The sequence below is a fragment of the Kwoniella mangroviensis genome (genome assembly GCF_000507465.2).
Source record: "Kwoniella mangroviensis CBS 8507 chromosome 1 map unlocalized Ctg01, whole genome shotgun sequence".
NCBI lineage: Eukaryota > Fungi > Basidiomycota > Tremellomycetes > Tremellales > Cryptococcaceae > Kwoniella > Kwoniella mangrovensis.
The window spans coordinates 8,526,538-8,543,808 of record NW_027062533.1 but is presented as its reverse complement, the minus strand read 5'-3'; the positions used below and the strand labels follow the sequence as shown (position 1 = coordinate 8,543,808).

Here is a 17,271-nt window from a genome sequence, read left to right as displayed (position 1 = left end):
GTCATGTCAGGAGTACACCTACCATGACCCTACCCATACCCTCTCACTTGTACTCACTGATCATCGCCATCCATTCTCCTGACCCCGCTTTACCCTTGGAAGACGATATAGGACAGGATTGGCGATTAGGTGAAATCGACGTAGATTGGATTGATTTCACCCAAGAGAAATCATCTGATAAAGTGCAACCCACTCCTGCCCCTTCTTCTTCACAAGGACGAAAGAAACACAATCCCTCAATGCCTTCGCGTAATACACCCAGTTCATCAAAGAAGAACCCTACAACAGTCGACGACTTGTCTCTCCAACCTCTCCTTGCGCACTATCCCAATCCCTCTACTGGACCTAACATCCTAGATTCGTCATTTGCATCTGGAATATCGGAACTAGGTAGAGGTGTAGTTCACCTATTCAAACATCCTCCGCCAGCTTCACTCATAGCTAGTATCGACTCGCACCCAATCGGAGAAGGGAGTAATACAAGTCAACAACTCCATTCCGACTTGATAGGTGAGAAAGCAGAAGGTGAAGATGGGAGTTTGATCGCGATATTGGCTGTCCCCGCGTGGATGAGACCTGCGGATTTTATAGAGTTCATTGGAGGGTGGAGTAATTGTCTAGAAGGAGTGAGGATGATTAGGTTAGTGTTGCAGTTGGGTCATTGCCATTATTTATCCTCTATTCATTCGCCAGGATTCAACTCCTTCACTATATTATCTGATGGCATCATTTCTGACCTCCTGTTGAATGATTTATGATCACTCATAAGTTTATGGAAGCTGATGCTTGATCGACTTTGAATGAATTACAGAGAAGCGACTACTCCCAACCGATCCATCGTTCTACTCAAATTCCGTGATCCCCTTCAAGCATCCGACTTCTCGGTGATATTCACCGGTAAAGCATTCTCGACCTTGGATCCAAGAGAGACGTGTCATCCTATCCGAATACATCACTTGATCTTACATAAACTCGATAGACCCTCTTCCTCTTCTTCTACCTCTACCAAATCGAACACGATAGCTGTACCTGCTTTCCCACCTTCGGTCTATTCCTCAAGAGCAAGGGAATTACCTAATCTCCTCAATGGGGTTGGAGTAGATACCAAAAGTACATACGAACTTCCTTCCTGTCCTGTATGTCTAGAAAGACTCGATTCGACGGTCACCGGACTAGTCACTTTACCTTGCGCGCACACGTTCGATTGTGATTGTCTGAGGAAATGGGGTGACTCCAAATGTCCTGTGTGTAGATTATCGCACCTCCTTCTGTCTTCCAACCACCAGAATCAAAATCAAACTGCGTCTTCCTCGGGTGGAAGGGAAATTACGAGATTGACGAAATGTTCGATGTGCGATTCGACGGAGAATAATTGGATATGCGTAGTTTGTGGGACGGTTGGTTGTGGGCGGTACGAACCTTCCAAAGGACATGCGAGGAGACATTGGGAAGAGAGTGGACATGTCTTGGCGATGGAGTTGGAAACTCAGAGAGTATGGGACTATAAAGGTGATAAGTGAGTTGTTTCACACTTTATTATCCAATTTCCTTCAAGCTGAGTTGACTTGACTTGATCGGGTAGCTACGTCCACCGGCTTATCCAATCTCGGTCCGATGGTAAACTGGTCGAACTCCCTTCAGCATCATCACTCGTGACTTCTTCTCACATATCTCGTCCCCTCCCTCTTGGCGGTACACCATCCCAACCACCTTCTGTTAATGGTACGCCCCACCGACCAAGTCATACACAACCTTCCTCCGCTCGAGGTTCGATGTCGTCTAACGATGCAGGACCTTCCTCAGGAGACGTCGAGAAGATGTCCACCATCGAATCGATCACTTTGGAATACTCGTACCTCCTTTCCAGCCAATTGGAATCAATGAGGCATCATTACGAATCTCAACAATCCACTTTACTCAGCCGATTAGAAAAGTTGGAAAGTATCTCGAAAGAGAATGAAGGGAGATTGAAAGAATTGGAAGATTCCAAGAAAGCAAGAGATAAAGCTGAAAATAAAGCTTTGAAAGCTATTGAATTGTCTAGGAGTTTACAGCAGAACTTAGCTAATGAAAAATCGTTATCTAATGGTTTATCCAGTAAGATCACTAACCTGCAGAATCAGTTGGAAGGGTTGAGAGGGAGATTGAAAGAGAAAGAAGATGAATGTACGGGGTTGGAAGAGACGGTAAAAGACTTGATGTTCACCCTGGAAGCTGGGTTGAAAGTGAAAGAATTAGGGGATGAAGGTGGGCAAGGAGGTGATTTGGTTGTCGTGCCCGGAAAAGGAAAGAAGAAGAATAAGAGATAAAGTGATGGAGTGTGTTTTGATATCATTCTGGACTATTTCAAGTACTCTAAATTGTAATATACTATATTTCGTGATTGTTGTATTTAGCCGATAACGATAAAACATCCATACCGTATCATATTGTACAACACATAAAAAGTCATCTACCCTCAAAATCCCAAAGAAGAAACACGATATTCTGAGCCTCTGCCCCCATTTCAACTGCTACTGTTAGCTCTATCTTACAGCTAGAGCGGATCTCGCATTCCCTCCGCCTGTCCCGCGTTTACCTTTGCCACTGGTTGTAGTAGCATCCTGCGAATTCTCTTTGTCCTCCGTTGAAGTATACATGGCGTTATTCGATCTTCTTTCAGTTCGCTATGATACATCCGAGCGTCGCTCTGGTCAGCCCCCATTTCTGTAACTGTAGCGGATCTTTTCGTCCTATTTGAATTTGGTTTTGATGACTCAGAGGTAAGACTCACCTCGACAATACTCGTACCATCCCTGAACCTGGCTCTGAACAATACATTCGCATTGGTGAACAACCCTTCTTTAAGTGAAACCACGATAAATTGACTTCCTTTAAATCTGTTTCTGAACAATTGACCAATATGTTGAGTATGCTGTAGATCCAACGCTGCGTCAATCTCGTCGAGGATGTACATTGGTGCAGGTTTGAACTGAAGTAATGACATGATGAGCGATAAGGCGATAAGGGATCTATGTGAGCGTGGAAGTCATCAGTATATATAATGTACTTCCCAAATACCAATACAGTGCTTGACAAACAATCTTGTTATATGCTTTTGTTAATCCGCGATTATGACAAGTACCCGGTACAAAATACTCACCTTTGACCACCACTTAATTCCGTCAAACTGGCTTTCCAAACACTTCCCAATCTAACTTTCACTTCCAGCCCTTCTGTAAGATCTTGTCCTTCGGGAGGTTGAAGTTTGGCGAAGTTTCCAGGTAACAACTCTTCGAATATCAATCCGAAATCGCTATAACAGCAAATCAGCTATCTATCATATACTTCGATCGAGGGCCATAAAGCTTATACGACAGCTGTTTGTGTCAGAACATACCCATTGACTTTCTCCCAAGTTTTCTTCAATGCATCTCTCTTGTACCTGTCCAATTCGACGATCGTATCTTGAATCTTTGATTTATCTTTTAAGACCGTAGCCATCATCTTCTTCAGGGCTTGTTCTTTCTTCTCCACTCTGTGCACAAGACTATGTCAGAAACATTGCAGCTCGAATACCATGAAATTTTGAGAGAGTCGCTCACCCCTCAATCATATTCATGACTTTCGTATTGATCTTCCTACCCAATCCCTTCTGGGCAGCTTCAAGTTCTCGACATTGTTCTCTAGCCTGGTTGAGGTTGACTCCATGGAAATCATAGGGTGTACCAGGTTTACCGAAGAACCTATCATAAATCGTTCCATTAGTTTTATCCACTATTTGTAAATTGGGAAAAGACTCACTGATGTTCCTCTGTAATCCACGTAAACTGCCTTTCGAGATTCTCTTTATGACTCTCAGCCGAGCTCTGCTCCTTGGCTACTACCCCGATATCATGATCCAACTTCTTCAACTTGAGCTCTGCATCAGCGATCTCCTGTTTCTTAGCTTTTAGATCACGTTCCAAGTCCCCCATTTCGTTGTCGAACGCTACCAGCACGGCTCTTTCGGCTTTGAGCTTGGCTTCGGCTGCTTTGTAGTCGGCCTAGAATTCATACAATTGTGAGTTAAGATCGAACCCTCCGGCTCACATCACAACAGATCGCACTTACTTGCTGAGCTTGAAGAGTCTTCTTTAATTCGGAATGTTCCGTCTTGGTCTTCTCCTGAGCAGCTAGAGCTTCTTCTATTTCGGCCTTGGCAGCTTCAAGATCGCTTTCAAGTTGTTCTATCAAGGTAGGGTCAGTGTGAGTTGGAAAGCAAACACGCATTGCTCATGATGTGTCAACTCACGTAATTCGAGTTCAGCAGTTTGCACCTCCTTCTGCCGGGTCTTGACTTGAGTGGTTTTCTTACCAAGTTCTTTCTTTTTATTCGCTATATCCGCCTATAAACATCCATCAAATCAGCTCCGACATTTATCTGGTACATCCCCGAATCTCGGCCCACCTTGATCTCCTTCAATTTGGAATCTTTGTTGTTCTTGAAATCAGCCATCTCCTTTTCGAGCTTCTTCACATCCGCACTAGCCTGCTTCTGCTTCTCCTTAGCTTGATTGACGACTTCTTTTAATTCTGCTACGAGCTTTTTGGCGTTTTCGACTTCCCCGACGATCTAAATGATTCCGATATTCATCAGCTGGTCACATCCTTTTATTCCGTGATAATGACATTCAACAAAGCCGAAGACTCACCTTAGTCGCATTGCTTCCATTGACCTGTTCCTCCAACAACCTGACTTCATGCCCCTTCAAATCTAATTCTCTCTTATCCTTTTTGTATTGATCAATCACCTTCTTAGCTCCGTTTAGTTGTTTCACAACCTCATCGAGCGATTTCTTATGCTGGTTAATTTGAGTTTCGATGTCTCTCAATTCTTGTACCTTGATTAAGGTTCCTTGAGAGGAAGGTGCGGATCCACCAGACAAAGTACCAGAAGGATCGTATACATCGCCTTCGAGCGTAACAGATTTGACCCCGATGTTTTTGTTGAAAGTTACTGCTTGCGCTGCCTGTTTGTCCGCACAGATGAAGGTATCTCCAAATACGTAGGCCATGGCTGCTGAAACGTCGTCTGAATAACCAACCAGATCAAGTGCGAGGTTGACTTTACCAAGTGCGACTTGTTTGGCTGAAGCGAGTTTCTATATGTCACTTTATCAGCTTGACGCTATAGAGAGCTGAGATGAGGATGGCTGACTTACCTCGGCAGATATCTTGAAAGCGTTTATTTTGTTCAACGGAATGATAGTGACTCGTTTCCTCAATTTACCTTTCTCAAGTAATTGAGAACCGACTTTCTCATCTTGCACGACAACATTATACAACTTTCCTCCAGCACAGATCTCCAGTGCAGTAGAAGACTTGAAGTTGGCTTGATCGAGGTCGACCAAAGTCGCCACCAAACCTTTGACCTTGTTTCGATCGAAGTTCGGCTCAGGATCGGAATAACCAAAATCTAAAGCTGCCAGTCGTGACTTGAGCGCGTCTCGACGCTATGAGACAACAGTTTTGTTCAGCTGTTATTCTCCAATTGCGAATCGCAGTTTCAGCTCACCTCCATGAGCTCAGTGATCATCGCCTGATGTTCAGCTTGAGTTTCCAACAATTCCCTTTCCTTGTTCTCATCCCAATCAGCACCTTCCACCTGTTTCTTCAACTTTTCCATCAAAGCCGTTTTACTGGTCAGCTCCTGGATCAATCCTGCACCTTCCTTTTCAGCTTTCTTAGCTCGAGGTTCTTTCTCTTTGATTTCCTTTTCGGCTAGTCCCATTTTGACTTTCGCTTGTTCAGCTTCTGTACCAGCTGCTGCTAATCTAGCTTTAGCTTCTGCCAATTGACCCATATATCCTCCTGCGTTCTCATCGTCCTCCTTGTTGGATGATAGACCAGTGATGAGCGATTGAAGTAATTCTTCGAGTTTCTCAAGCTCAGCTTGTCCTGCGTCATAAGCTGACTTGAGCTCAGCAAATGCCGCGGCGTCTTTGGTAGTTTGATTACGTCGATCCCCGAGGGATTTCTCAGTCTGTAAATGAAAACAATGATGAATACAAGTCTTTGGGGGATGTCCAGAGCGATCGAGCTTACCTCTTTGACAGCTTTCTTAGCTCCATCAACTCTCTTTACGTCATCTTTCAAGGTACCCTCTATTATCTCAATCTGGGTTTTCACTTTGACCAATTCCCGATCAAGGTCATTCACAGCATCACTGAGATCAGAGATTTTTCCGCCTTTTGCCATTTCCTATCGTGACGAACAAGTGTATTAGCTATCACTGCAATTCTTGTGCGAGGGAAAAGCTCACTTTCTCTCTCTTTCTTCTAATCTCTTCCAATTCTTCCTGCATACCCTGACATTCTCTGCCACCTCTCTCAACATCCTCTTTCGCAGCTGTGATATCATTGTGCTTCGATTTGAGATTTTCGGCTGCTTTCTGAGCTTTCTCAACTGTGATGGTCCATTCGTAAGCTTTGACCAGACGAGTCAACCTTTCAAGTTCCGATGTTGTCTTTTGATATTCTAAATATGATCGTTTCTCTGCACGTAATTTTTCTAATTTCGGATCGATCTCTTCGCGGAGTAACTAAGCAACATATTCAGTATGATTAGTATCTACGTACCCATATGCAACAAATAGATGTCGGATTACTGAAATCATATACGTTTGATGGTACTGCATCAGAAGATACACTCACACTTTCAATTTCCTCAACTTTCTTATCCTTCTTCGCCATTGTCTTTACAGCTTTATCCTTTCTTTCTTCGAACATTCTCGTTCCAGCAGCTTCTTCCACCATACCCAATATCTCTGCAGGTTTCATATTCAGCACTTTCGTGATTTTACCTTGCATAATCAGGAAATTGGGGTTGTTGATATTCAGTTGGACCGATTGGAAGAGGTTTTGAAGTGCTTGTAAAGTCGATTTGTGTCCGTTAAGTAGGTATTTCGAGATATTACCAACGGCGATCTATCGTGGATGTCAATACATTAGTATTTGTGATATTGTATGTGTGGGATAGATGGGAGAAAATGATGAGATGGTGGACTTACCTGCCTGGTAACCGTTATCTGAGGTGCATTCTCGAATCCTAAAGGTGATTTACTCCTATCTTGATTGTTGAATACTATAGTTACGCTCGCTTTAGTCACACCGGCTTGACCTCTATATTATTGCACGTCAGCTATGGTGTCAAAGCCGGATCATGCGATGAGGAGCTGACCTCTTATATATCAGGTCCATCAAATTGTTTGCCCGGACCTGTCGTGAACAACAGATAGGAATTCTGTATCAGCTGTCATTTCGATAGGGATCACAGAAAAGAGAAAACGATAGATAGCTGAAATATTGACTATTTCTACTTACAGACTGCATATTCGTTATACCCAATACGAAACATATCGCATCTAAAATATTCGATTTACCTGAACCGTTCAATCCGGTGATAGCATTGAATGACTCGTCAAAGCCTACACAACCACAATCATCATCAATATGATATGAACCAAGATGAGAGTGTACGTTCTACTTACCTGTTACAGTGGTTCTGACAGGATATGACTTGAAGCCTACATCCATGTGTCAATATGAGATAAATCCAGAGATGGGATAATGGGGTTGGAGAACGTACCATCGAGGATCAGTTCTTCAATTCTCATCTTGATATCCCCAGCTCTAACAAACGCTTATCTAGTAGATTCTATTATCGCTTCTACAGCTTCTATATCGTATAGGACCCTATTGAATCTATCTGTGTGAACGATTGACGGGATCCTACTCCGGACACGACAATGATGATGATGATGATGATGCTTATCGTTGATGTCGTTGTTGATGTTATTGACGTTGTTGTTGTATGCTGAGAGGAAGAGAGAGACGCGTGAAAATGGGATTGATTTGTTTACATACGCGAAACATCTCTAAATGGGTAGCCTGTTTAGATACTTCATTCGTAGCTCGGTCTGTTTGTTTGGTTCCTGATCAACAACACTCGAGTAAAGTACATTGGCATATCATGAATACATACACATCATAATCAAATCGCAGCGCAAGACATATCATATATCGTAAATATATTCGTACCATCAACTACTATCATCACCTGAGATCCGCGTTGCTGTTGTGACTCCCGACCTGGGGCAATCTAGATATATATATATCGTGGTATGGGGTGTCTCCATTCAACACTAAGTCCTACTTTTTTTCTTACTGCCTTCTCGACCATCCCTGGCCCCTCCATCCCTCTTCTTACTTCCGGAATCACTCGAGCCACTCCCACTGGGTGGAGGGCTGATTGGCTCAGCACTTCTATCCTCAACAGCAGCCATCACATAGCCCTCGAGAGGTAAGAGTGTATTTCGTTCTATACAATCTTCTACCCAATCAACCGAGACTGCCCTCCTACCAGGCTCGCTTTGTATCTTTCTGACCATTCTGCACACCTCTGGATGGTCTGCAAGAGATGCATTTTGTTCGGGTGATAAGAGAACGATAAGGAAGATAGCGGATCCGGAAGATGCGATTATACCCTCACCGCTCTATATAGTATCACGATGTAAACGAATCGCTTTGGATGCTCCGATGCATCACTTACGGTAATAATCCTTTCGGTAAATCTCTTCTCCCTTCCTTCTCCCAGTACACAGAATGTGTGTGGTAACAAGACACCTCGGGTGAATACCCTTTGTTCCACTCTCGGGACTGCAAAGAACTGAGAGGCTGTAGGCGATGACGGAACTCTTGTTGCAGCTGACACCGCATTCGCAGTTGGAGCTTCGCTGGCGGATGACCTAGTTGATTGGTTGTGGGAACCTTGGGAGAGACTATATCTGCTAGAAGATGAACGTGATCTTATAGATCGTGATTGTGATTGAGATCGTAACGAGTTTTGACCAATATCGTCTTTGGATGGTTCCTCGTCATTGTCCATGATAACAGGCTTGGTATCGGTCGAACCACTAAATCTTCGTTTCAGCTGTGGATTTTACGCTGTATACTGATGCCAGGGGTAAGATAGACTCACTCGTCTTGATCTTCTTTCTTATTCTCATTGTCTCCTACCTCATTCTGACTTTCTTTCGGCCTGTTATCATTTCCTTCTGTCCCATCCTCAGTTTCTTCAATTTTGCTTCCACCTGGTCGAATGATGCTATCACCATCCTCCGGCTTAACCTCTACCCTCTCTGTCTCATCCTCGACATCGGTAGACGTGACCTCTTTATCTCCATATACTTGCTTCCTAATATCTTCCTTCACATGAATATCTACGATGATACCCTGTCCGCTGCCCCTAGATTCTTGTACTGTGTTGATCGTATGCACTCCTTCAGGCTCCACCAGTCCATGAGCTTGACTTTGCTCAACTTTTTCTCCATTATTCGCTCTGATTTCGTCAATGTGAATATCCTCTATTTGAAGTGATCGATCCCTTTGTGAATCCCTCGACCCGGAAAGATCAGTAGCATCCGTATCATACTCAGGCATAGGCTCTTCGATCGATATCGAAGCTTCTTCTTGGGTTTCATATGTGTTCGCTTCCTCTTGCGAATGACCCCTTTCATCGGTAATTGACCCGATGATATTCTCCCTGTCCCCTACTACACCGCCCTTTAATTGATCAGCTTTAGCTCGTAGGTATTTTCTGGGATCTTGGGCCAGCGTCTCGACGTGTTCAGCGGGTGATGTATATGATTCTGGTGATAGCTGGAATCTCGCTTCAAGTCTATCATCTTCTTGTTGAGATAGGTATTCATTGAATCCATAGTCAGCGCTAAGGGTTTGATAAGAACTATGGTCATTGACCAATTTTGGATCGTATGTAGCCCTATACACCGATCAACCAATCGAACAACTCAGTACGTACCGACTCGACCTTGAGAGATAGATGGGTGTACTTTGATATGAAAATCGTATATAGAAAAGTGAGTTTGAGCTTACCTTACTTCCCATCCACCCCAGCTCTCATTCTCCCCCCTAAGTCTCCCATCCCTCAAACACTCTTCTGCCCAATCGATTCTCAACACCCTCTTCCTCCCATATTGGTACACGGGACTATCTTCGGTGGTGGAGACTTTAGCGAGATGTTGGACTAGCTCGTCCCTCGTCCATTCGCCTATGTTTGGTATTTCCCGAGGTCGATCAATAAGCAGGACGGTATGTCTTGGGTATGTCTGTGGAAGGTGAATGAGGACGGTGGTAACGTATGAGGCATTAGGCTTCACAGATAAGGATCCGCCGTGGTACTACATCGACACCCCATTCAAGTTCACATTATGTTAGACGACTGTAGTTGATGATTGTGGTCCTGTGGATATTTTAAGGGGGAGTACCCACCTTGATCTTATCCATCAGATTTAATCTCCTCCTAACCTCATGAGAAGTTTCGTTCTCCCTCGGATGAATGTAGATCGTCATTCCCTCGAAAAGGTTCCACCGATTACCCTGCTCTCGTGCAGCAGTGTAGCCACTGGATGATCTTCTCGGTGATGTTGGAGGTGAATGTGCCCTTGAATAACGAGACGTTGTGGTAGGGTACGAAGGGGGTATGTATGTTTTTTGATTATCATAGTAATCTTGCCATTCTCTTGATCTTGGAGGATCTCTCATTGTGGTTGAGGATGAGGACGGGGATGAGTTTGTGAGTATGTAAGTAGGTAGAGTCAGTAGAATGTGGTGATGAGGTGTTGATCTGATGATATGTTATGAATGTGGTAGGAAGGAAAGTCGATCGATTTTCCATATGTTCAGAATTTCATGTTTGCATGGGGAGAGGATCAAAAATTGAGTGAAGTGGGGTCGAGTGTCTGTGCGTGTGTGTGTATGTCAGTAAACAAGGAAAGAAGAAGGAGCAAAGTACGGACCACAAGCAATAATCTTAAGGTTGTTGACATACTGGGGACAGTTGGCTTCTTTCCGCAGGTCTCATGTATATATCATCAAGATGAGGATCAAGTTGATGATTAAAATCCATTGAATCAATCAAGCCAAATGAAGTCGAAGTAAAATACAGTAAGCAGAAGAGATGTGTGACACCCCGGTTGTTTCATTGTAACAATGTCCAACGTTTCTTCTGTTCGTGGTCGAGTCATTCACTCACACCTGAGAACAGTACAGTCGACGCCATGGTTATTGCATTAAGTTAATATCGCTGTTTTATGCACTGTGGAGAAAAGAATTCGCTCTCATACAGTACCACATGCAACACGAGTACTCGAGTATTCCTCAATCTGTTTTATTCATCATACTGTAGATAATCATCATACATCTCATTCCATTTGTCATTTTTCATTTGTCATTTTCATTTCTTTTATTTTCTCACGGCTCCACCGAATTTACTTTTCTACCCAATATTCCAATCTGTTCCTTTTGCTGTTCCTTTTCGGCCTTTCCCGATAGATATGTAAGATTGATAGATTTATCCCTCTTCCTGGTAGATAGATATTTCGTTTTTGATCCATGGATTCGTGTGAATATACAAACAACGTTTCACATCGTGCCCTTCTTCTTCTTCTGGTTTCAATCACAATCATTAACGGAGATGAGAAATGAGAATATGGTAAGATATGAATGACAACTTGATTACCTCAACAACAAAGACCATAACCCAAAACAAGATAAAACCCAATAGATCATATTGATCGAATATCTCGAGTGAACAAACAATTGTATATATGACACGATTTTATATATCATATTTCATGCCGTTCGGATCCGTACCCAGAGGATTCATCATCTCATGAACCGATACCTGAGTTAGATGGTTTGCAGTGGTCATCGCGGGTAATTTCGATTTTTCCGTTGTTATCGGTTGTTGTTGTTGTTGTTGTTGTGGTGATGTTGAGTTTTGATAATCATTATACTTGAATTTCACATCTTCTATTCCAATATGAGTCGCATTCGAGCTATTATCGTGACTGTCGATTTCTCCATTCGTTGTAGTGGTCGATTCTGCTCCGGCTCCAGCTTCAGCTTCTGCTTCCGCTTTTGCTTTTTTGGCTTTTGCTTTTCGTCCTGGGCGTCCCTCATCTGGTACACCAGGTTGAACAGTCCACCAACCTCCTTTCCCACCTGAGTCATCAGGTGTTCCATCAGGTTTATTAACTCGGACGAACATTTTTCTATTAGTGTCAAATGAACAAACAAAAAAGCATCAGCTGTCATTTCTTTTGCAAACAACCTCTTGAATGATAATGAGGATTAAGAAGAAGAGCGGAGAAGGAAGGGAGGGCAAAATCAACTCACTTTAACGATAAATTATGTCTTATACTATTCTGCCAACCTGCCGTTTTCTTCTCATCCAATGTCTTGAAGAATGGGAACCTATCCGCTATCGACGAGTAAATCTGAGATAATTGTAGTCTACAATCAGGAGCAGATTCGATCGCATGTCGAATCATCTCATGATACGGATAAGGTGGTTTACAATCGTAGCCCGGTGCATCACCTTCAGTAGGTAATTCGTTAACTTTTCTTCCACTACCAGTTCCACCGGTGATGGAAGTGGTAGAGGTAGAAGGGATAGTAGATGATATTATTGAAGATTGACTTGTCGATGAAGAATTGGGTGCTTTCCTCCTCAGACTGGTTGAAATTGCATCTTCTTCCTCATGATCATCATCAACTTGTTCTAAACCGGAACCATTGTTCGAAGTTGTATCATTCAACGGTACGAGGTAATCTATATCTTCGTTCAGCTGAGGCAAGAAATTGAATTTTGATATTGCTTGAGGAGGCGGTGAGAGTGTACCTCTGGAAGATCTGTTGAATTTCCTTTGCGAAGACGACATCATCTCTTTCGCAGAACTGAATCCACCTATCGTTCTTCTTCTCTTATGGCCATTACTGTGTGTTGTGGATGGTCCAGTTAATAAAGAAGTGATGGGCGATCCTTCGACTGCTTCAGCAGCAGCTAACAGACCATGTAATTTATCAGGTGTTGAAGCTCTTCTTCTATGATTCGAACTAAAGCCTGATTCGGGTGATTGACTAGCACGACGTTTCTTACTTTCCACCATCGTATCGTTCACATCGATATCATGATCTCCAGGTAATGATTTGGCTTTTAACGTAGGCGTCTTATCTGCCAGGGTAGCTATCTCGGCAAATTCCTCTAAAACAGATCGAGTAGCGGGTGTGTCAGGTAATTGTCTCTTGGAGCTAGATATGGGAGAAACCAGAGTAGATTGTGTAGGTGATCTTGATTGACTTTGACTTTGATTTTGTTTATTCTTCTTTGACGATCCATGTGTACCACCGTTGATACCGGATGTTTTCGTCGTTGTCTGTTTGACGGGTTCGATATCCTCTTCGTCCGTTATATCTTTGCCGTGCCATACAAGTCCACGTATGTTGGGTGGTTCAGACGAGGTACCACTTGGATAATCCCATTGAGAGTGAGGAAAGGCTGCTAATACGGCTTTGGAGATCTCCTCAACTTCGGGAGCTCGAGGGAATCTTTCCAGGAGTAGGTGTCGGATACCATTGAGTGGCATGCAGGGTGTGAGGACTGTGTGAGGAGGTGGTAGGTGATGGAAGTTTGTACGGAGCCTAACAAATCCAAGAGTATTAGTAAACATTTAATGGGTTTTACTCAAATAAGTAAAGGACGGTGTGGTGTCTTATCGATCATATAGGGAATGGTCATGGTCATGATTGATCACTCACCAAGAAATCAAATCAATACTCGCTCCATTCCTCAAGACCATCTTTGCCTGAAAAGCAGGTGCAAGTGGACTGCTACCTTCTTTCTTGTTCGTGTCTACAGTCAACCTATCTTGTTGCTGCTTCACATTATCATCTTCCACTTCTTCTTTATTGTGATCGTTGTCATCGTTGCCATCATCATCATCATCATCGAATAATTTCCTTTCGATCTTGGTCCGTTCACTTGCCAGACCCCTTTCGGACCTACCGTACTCCCCTGGCCGATAGGGCGAGTATGGGGTATAGGTGGTAGAGTGATATCTAGATGAAGAAGGGTGATTGGGATCGAATGAAGGTGGGAATCTCAATGACCCTATACCATTTCCATTGTTTGTTGATGTGGATACGGAGATGGATATGCTAGATGAGGTAGAAGGAGACATCGATAATGGTGTAGGATAGAGTCTGTTGATAGATGTGGTAGTGTTGTTGTTAGAGGTCTTACGAGGTGATGTTCGAGTTGGTGGTGACTGATAGAATACAACAGACGGGATGGTTAACATGATTCTCATGAATTGATGGGTAGTAGTATGAGATTTGATTGATGTGACACTTACTTGTACGGCACCAAAAAGACTTTCTTTCCCAGCAGGCATTGTTCAAAATGACGATAGATAGATTGATAGATATTTTGTTCCCTTCGAAACAATAACCGATATTAGCTTGGCTCATAGACTTCAGGATTGTTTACGAGGAAGTATGTTGGATTTCAATGATAAGCAGGGATGTCGAGTAGGGTGAGTCAGGTCAATCGGACAGACTCATTTGATGAATGACTCAGATGTAGGAGGTACAAGGAGGCTTTCTTTCTACCATTGTTTTTCCTCCCCCTCCACTATTGACAGACCAATGAGAAGTTGTACTCGACTCACTTAAGCGTGTTGACCAAAATCTCCAGTTGACTTTTCGAGAATATCTTGATGAGCAAGGGCGAATATATGAGGAGGTCGATAGATGAATAGGTTGAGACGAAATTAAAACTGTCTAACAGAGTCAAAGGTTGGACAAGCCAAACTGTACCAAACACAATACAAAGAAAGGGAGTTTTACGATGTAACGTTGTTTATTCGTTGATTCGCAGGAAAGGTGGAGGTGAATGTGAAGAGTGACTGTCCAAGTCTACCTAGAAATGCAGTAAGAGCAAGCTCTATGTATGAAGAATGAGAATGATGATGGTCAACAACAACAACAACAACAACAAATGATACTTACTGTATAGTGGTTGGATGTGTGATCAACGATTTGTCTGGAATCTATCTCAGGGATCAAAATCGCAAATGTAAAAACAAAAACAAATAAACAAATCTTATTCCCACTCATCTACTCAAACATCGGACATACTGTGCTTGACTGACTACTTGACATGTAGTGATATATGCATACTGTTTCATGGAGGATGTGCATGCATGATCATGTAGTACAAATGAAGTTGATGCATGGGTGGTCTGAAAGATACAACGATAAACAACAATAACAAGACCAAACCGACCAATCAATAATGATCATAGAAATGCCACAACACTCTCTTCTGCCACGTTTCCCCCATACGACGTCATCACCACCTCACACTAGACATTCTAAGAGGGTTTCTCGTAATCTCTCGAGAAATCGATACCCTAAAGACAGGTATGCATGTCAGCAAGGAATGCATAAGACAGATACTGAAAGTTGATCGCAACGAGATGGCAAGGAAGAAAATCCAACTTACCTGCTCTTTCATATGTGTATTGGTGATCTTCAGGGCCCTCGTGGTTTTCTTCTTCTTCTTGACAGGTGCGACATGGGTAAGCTTGGTAGGAGCAGGTATGGCTGAACTCGCAGTGAGTTCCTCTATAAAATGCAATCAGAGTAAAGAGAGTTGTCAGTTTCAGAGCTCTGTACAATGGAGACGATCCAATACACTGACGCTCAGCAAGTAACTTCGTAACATCATCCGTCTCTGCCATCGGTACGTCTGCCCATGAGAAGATGAATTCTGAGGCCAGGGGCATATGGTTAGCACAATATTCTAAGCATGAAGAGACAATGACGTTGCAAGGGGAAGAAGTCGGTAGTAGTGCGGCTCACCGTCATCGACCCTTTTGCCAGCTAATCCTTTTTCCCTCTCATGATCCCAAAAAACCGTCTTCCACCTTCCATTCCCACCATCGTTGATCAAATACCCATTCAAGTTCTTCCTTCCTAATCTAGGTAAAGGGATGTCCTTAAAATGACCTGTCAAACCTCTCATTATCAATACTTCGCCTTTGGCCTCCAGCTCGCCCAAGGGGTTGATACCATTTGGCATAGCTTCTCGAAGAGTCTTCACTGGGATACCAGATGTGGGAGTGGAATGAATTCGAATATGCGAACGGATTTCAGGTAGAGTATTCAGTGTTAAATCGGGCTATAAGACCATGAGAACGTAAATATCACGATTCGATTAGTCTATTGGAGTGTGTGGCCTGGATATGGAATCTGAACTTACGATATACATAAATACATTATTGATCTCTTTGAAATCTACTCTATCCATACCTTTGAGCAACTCTAATGCGGCAGTAGCATCTAATCCAGGAGATGTTTCCTGTACTCTGAAATAGGCATCATGATAACTCATCGTAGCTGCTCGCTATATAGACGATATTCAATCATCAGTATGAATCATGTACATGAACATGCACATGAACATGTGGAATAGTATATTTTAGGAATTAATTAAGGAAGAACCCACCTTGAGCTGGTGGAACAAGTCTAGAGCAGCCGTCCTGACATCCCTGTACATCCCATGACTCGCAGAATAGATTGGTCTTCCATCCGCACCCGTCGGTATATCTAGAGCGAGAACAATATCATCCGCTGTCAATGACCGAGTATATAGTGGTACCAAAGGATAGAGAGTGACATACTAGGCTTAGACCTTTTACTGTCACCCTCTGTTTCCCCCTCCTGCTTCACACTAGATACGCTCGACGCCCTCCCATTGATACCGGGTTGAGGGGAGGTGGAAGCCCAGGATGGTGTTTTACGTTTACCAGGGTGCATCGTAGGGTGGATGATCACGAATGAGCACAGGAAAGCGTGCTCCACCGACTCAGATGGTGCATTGAGGAATGGGGAACGATAAAGAGGATACGAGTTATAACAATGCACTGTGGTCTTTCTGAAGATCTATGAAACGCAGTGAGAGGCAACGGAAGCAAACTTGTCATAGAGATGTGCCAACTCGTCATACGTAATACGAGTACCATGTACATGACCGAGGAGTGAGGCACGGACCCTCCGTCGGATCACATCCCATCAAAAATGTTTTTGTTGTTGTTCGGAGCAACGTTAATGTTGTATGCAATGGTGACAAGCATCATCATCCCAGGAGACATTACATTCTTCGTCCATCTTATACGGGATTGCGGGATCACTGGCTGTATACTCCTTGGGAAAGTGTAGTGTTGATATCTACATTCCAGGATATCGTCTCCTGTCTATCTTTCCATGCGTCATCATGCTCCGAGATAGTATACGTCCACCATCCGCCCACTCAAGTCTCCCTGATCCTCCCAGTACCGCTATAGCATCATCTTCACTCCATTACATCAGTGATGGTCAGTATCAC

General features: G+C 43.3%; 5 protein-coding genes across 5 annotated transcripts; 1 reads left to right on the top strand and 4 right to left on the bottom strand.

Moving 5' to 3' along the window:
- Positions 1–23: 23 nt before the first annotated feature.
- On the top strand, positions 24–2,309 carry I203_103222 (uncharacterized protein; the record flags this gene model as incomplete). The annotated part of the gene is made up of 3 exons (XM_019150652.1): positions 24–640; positions 812–1,516; positions 1,583–2,309. 3 exons carry the CDS (start codon positions 24–26, stop codon positions 2,307–2,309), a joined length of 2,049 nt encoding a protein of 682 aa, XP_018999879.1.
- Positions 2,310–2,525: 216 nt separating this feature from the next.
- Positions 2,526–7,636, bottom strand: I203_103221 (uncharacterized protein; the record flags this gene model as incomplete). Its single annotated transcript, XM_019150653.2, has 20 exons — positions 2,526–2,666; positions 2,774–3,011; positions 3,143–3,295; positions 3,380–3,517; positions 3,585–3,725; positions 3,784–4,025; positions 4,093–4,208; positions 4,274–4,367; positions 4,430–4,594; positions 4,674–5,123; positions 5,184–5,474; positions 5,537–6,004; positions 6,067–6,222; positions 6,284–6,562; positions 6,675–6,947; positions 7,031–7,142; positions 7,201–7,238; positions 7,344–7,447; positions 7,511–7,546; positions 7,609–7,636. 20 exons carry the CDS (start codon positions 7,634–7,636, stop codon positions 2,526–2,528), a joined length of 3,663 nt encoding a protein of 1,220 aa, XP_018999880.2.
- A 528-nt stretch (positions 7,637–8,164) lies between these two features.
- On the bottom strand, positions 8,165–10,583 carry I203_103220 (uncharacterized protein; the record flags this gene model as incomplete). Its single annotated transcript, XM_019150654.1, has 5 exons — positions 8,165–8,515; positions 8,572–8,935; positions 9,001–9,801; positions 9,915–10,219; positions 10,311–10,583. The coding sequence occupies 5 exons, from the start codon at positions 10,581–10,583 to the stop codon at positions 8,165–8,167; spliced, it is 2,094 nt and encodes a 697-aa protein (XP_018999881.1).
- Positions 10,584–11,658: 1,075 nt separating this feature from the next.
- Positions 11,659–14,275, bottom strand: I203_103219 (uncharacterized protein; the record flags this gene model as incomplete). The annotated part of the gene is made up of 4 exons (XM_019150655.1): positions 11,659–12,094; positions 12,219–13,523; positions 13,641–14,149; positions 14,237–14,275. 4 exons carry the CDS (start codon positions 14,273–14,275, stop codon positions 11,659–11,661), a joined length of 2,289 nt encoding a protein of 762 aa, XP_018999882.1.
- Positions 14,276–15,256: 981 nt separating this feature from the next.
- On the bottom strand, positions 15,257–16,703 carry I203_103218 (uncharacterized protein; the record flags this gene model as incomplete). Its single annotated transcript, XM_019150656.1, has 7 exons — positions 15,257–15,295; positions 15,388–15,509; positions 15,586–15,654; positions 15,747–16,065; positions 16,147–16,290; positions 16,393–16,493; positions 16,568–16,703. 7 exons carry the CDS (start codon positions 16,701–16,703, stop codon positions 15,257–15,259), a joined length of 930 nt encoding a protein of 309 aa, XP_018999883.1.
- Positions 16,704–17,271: the final 568 nt, after the last annotated feature.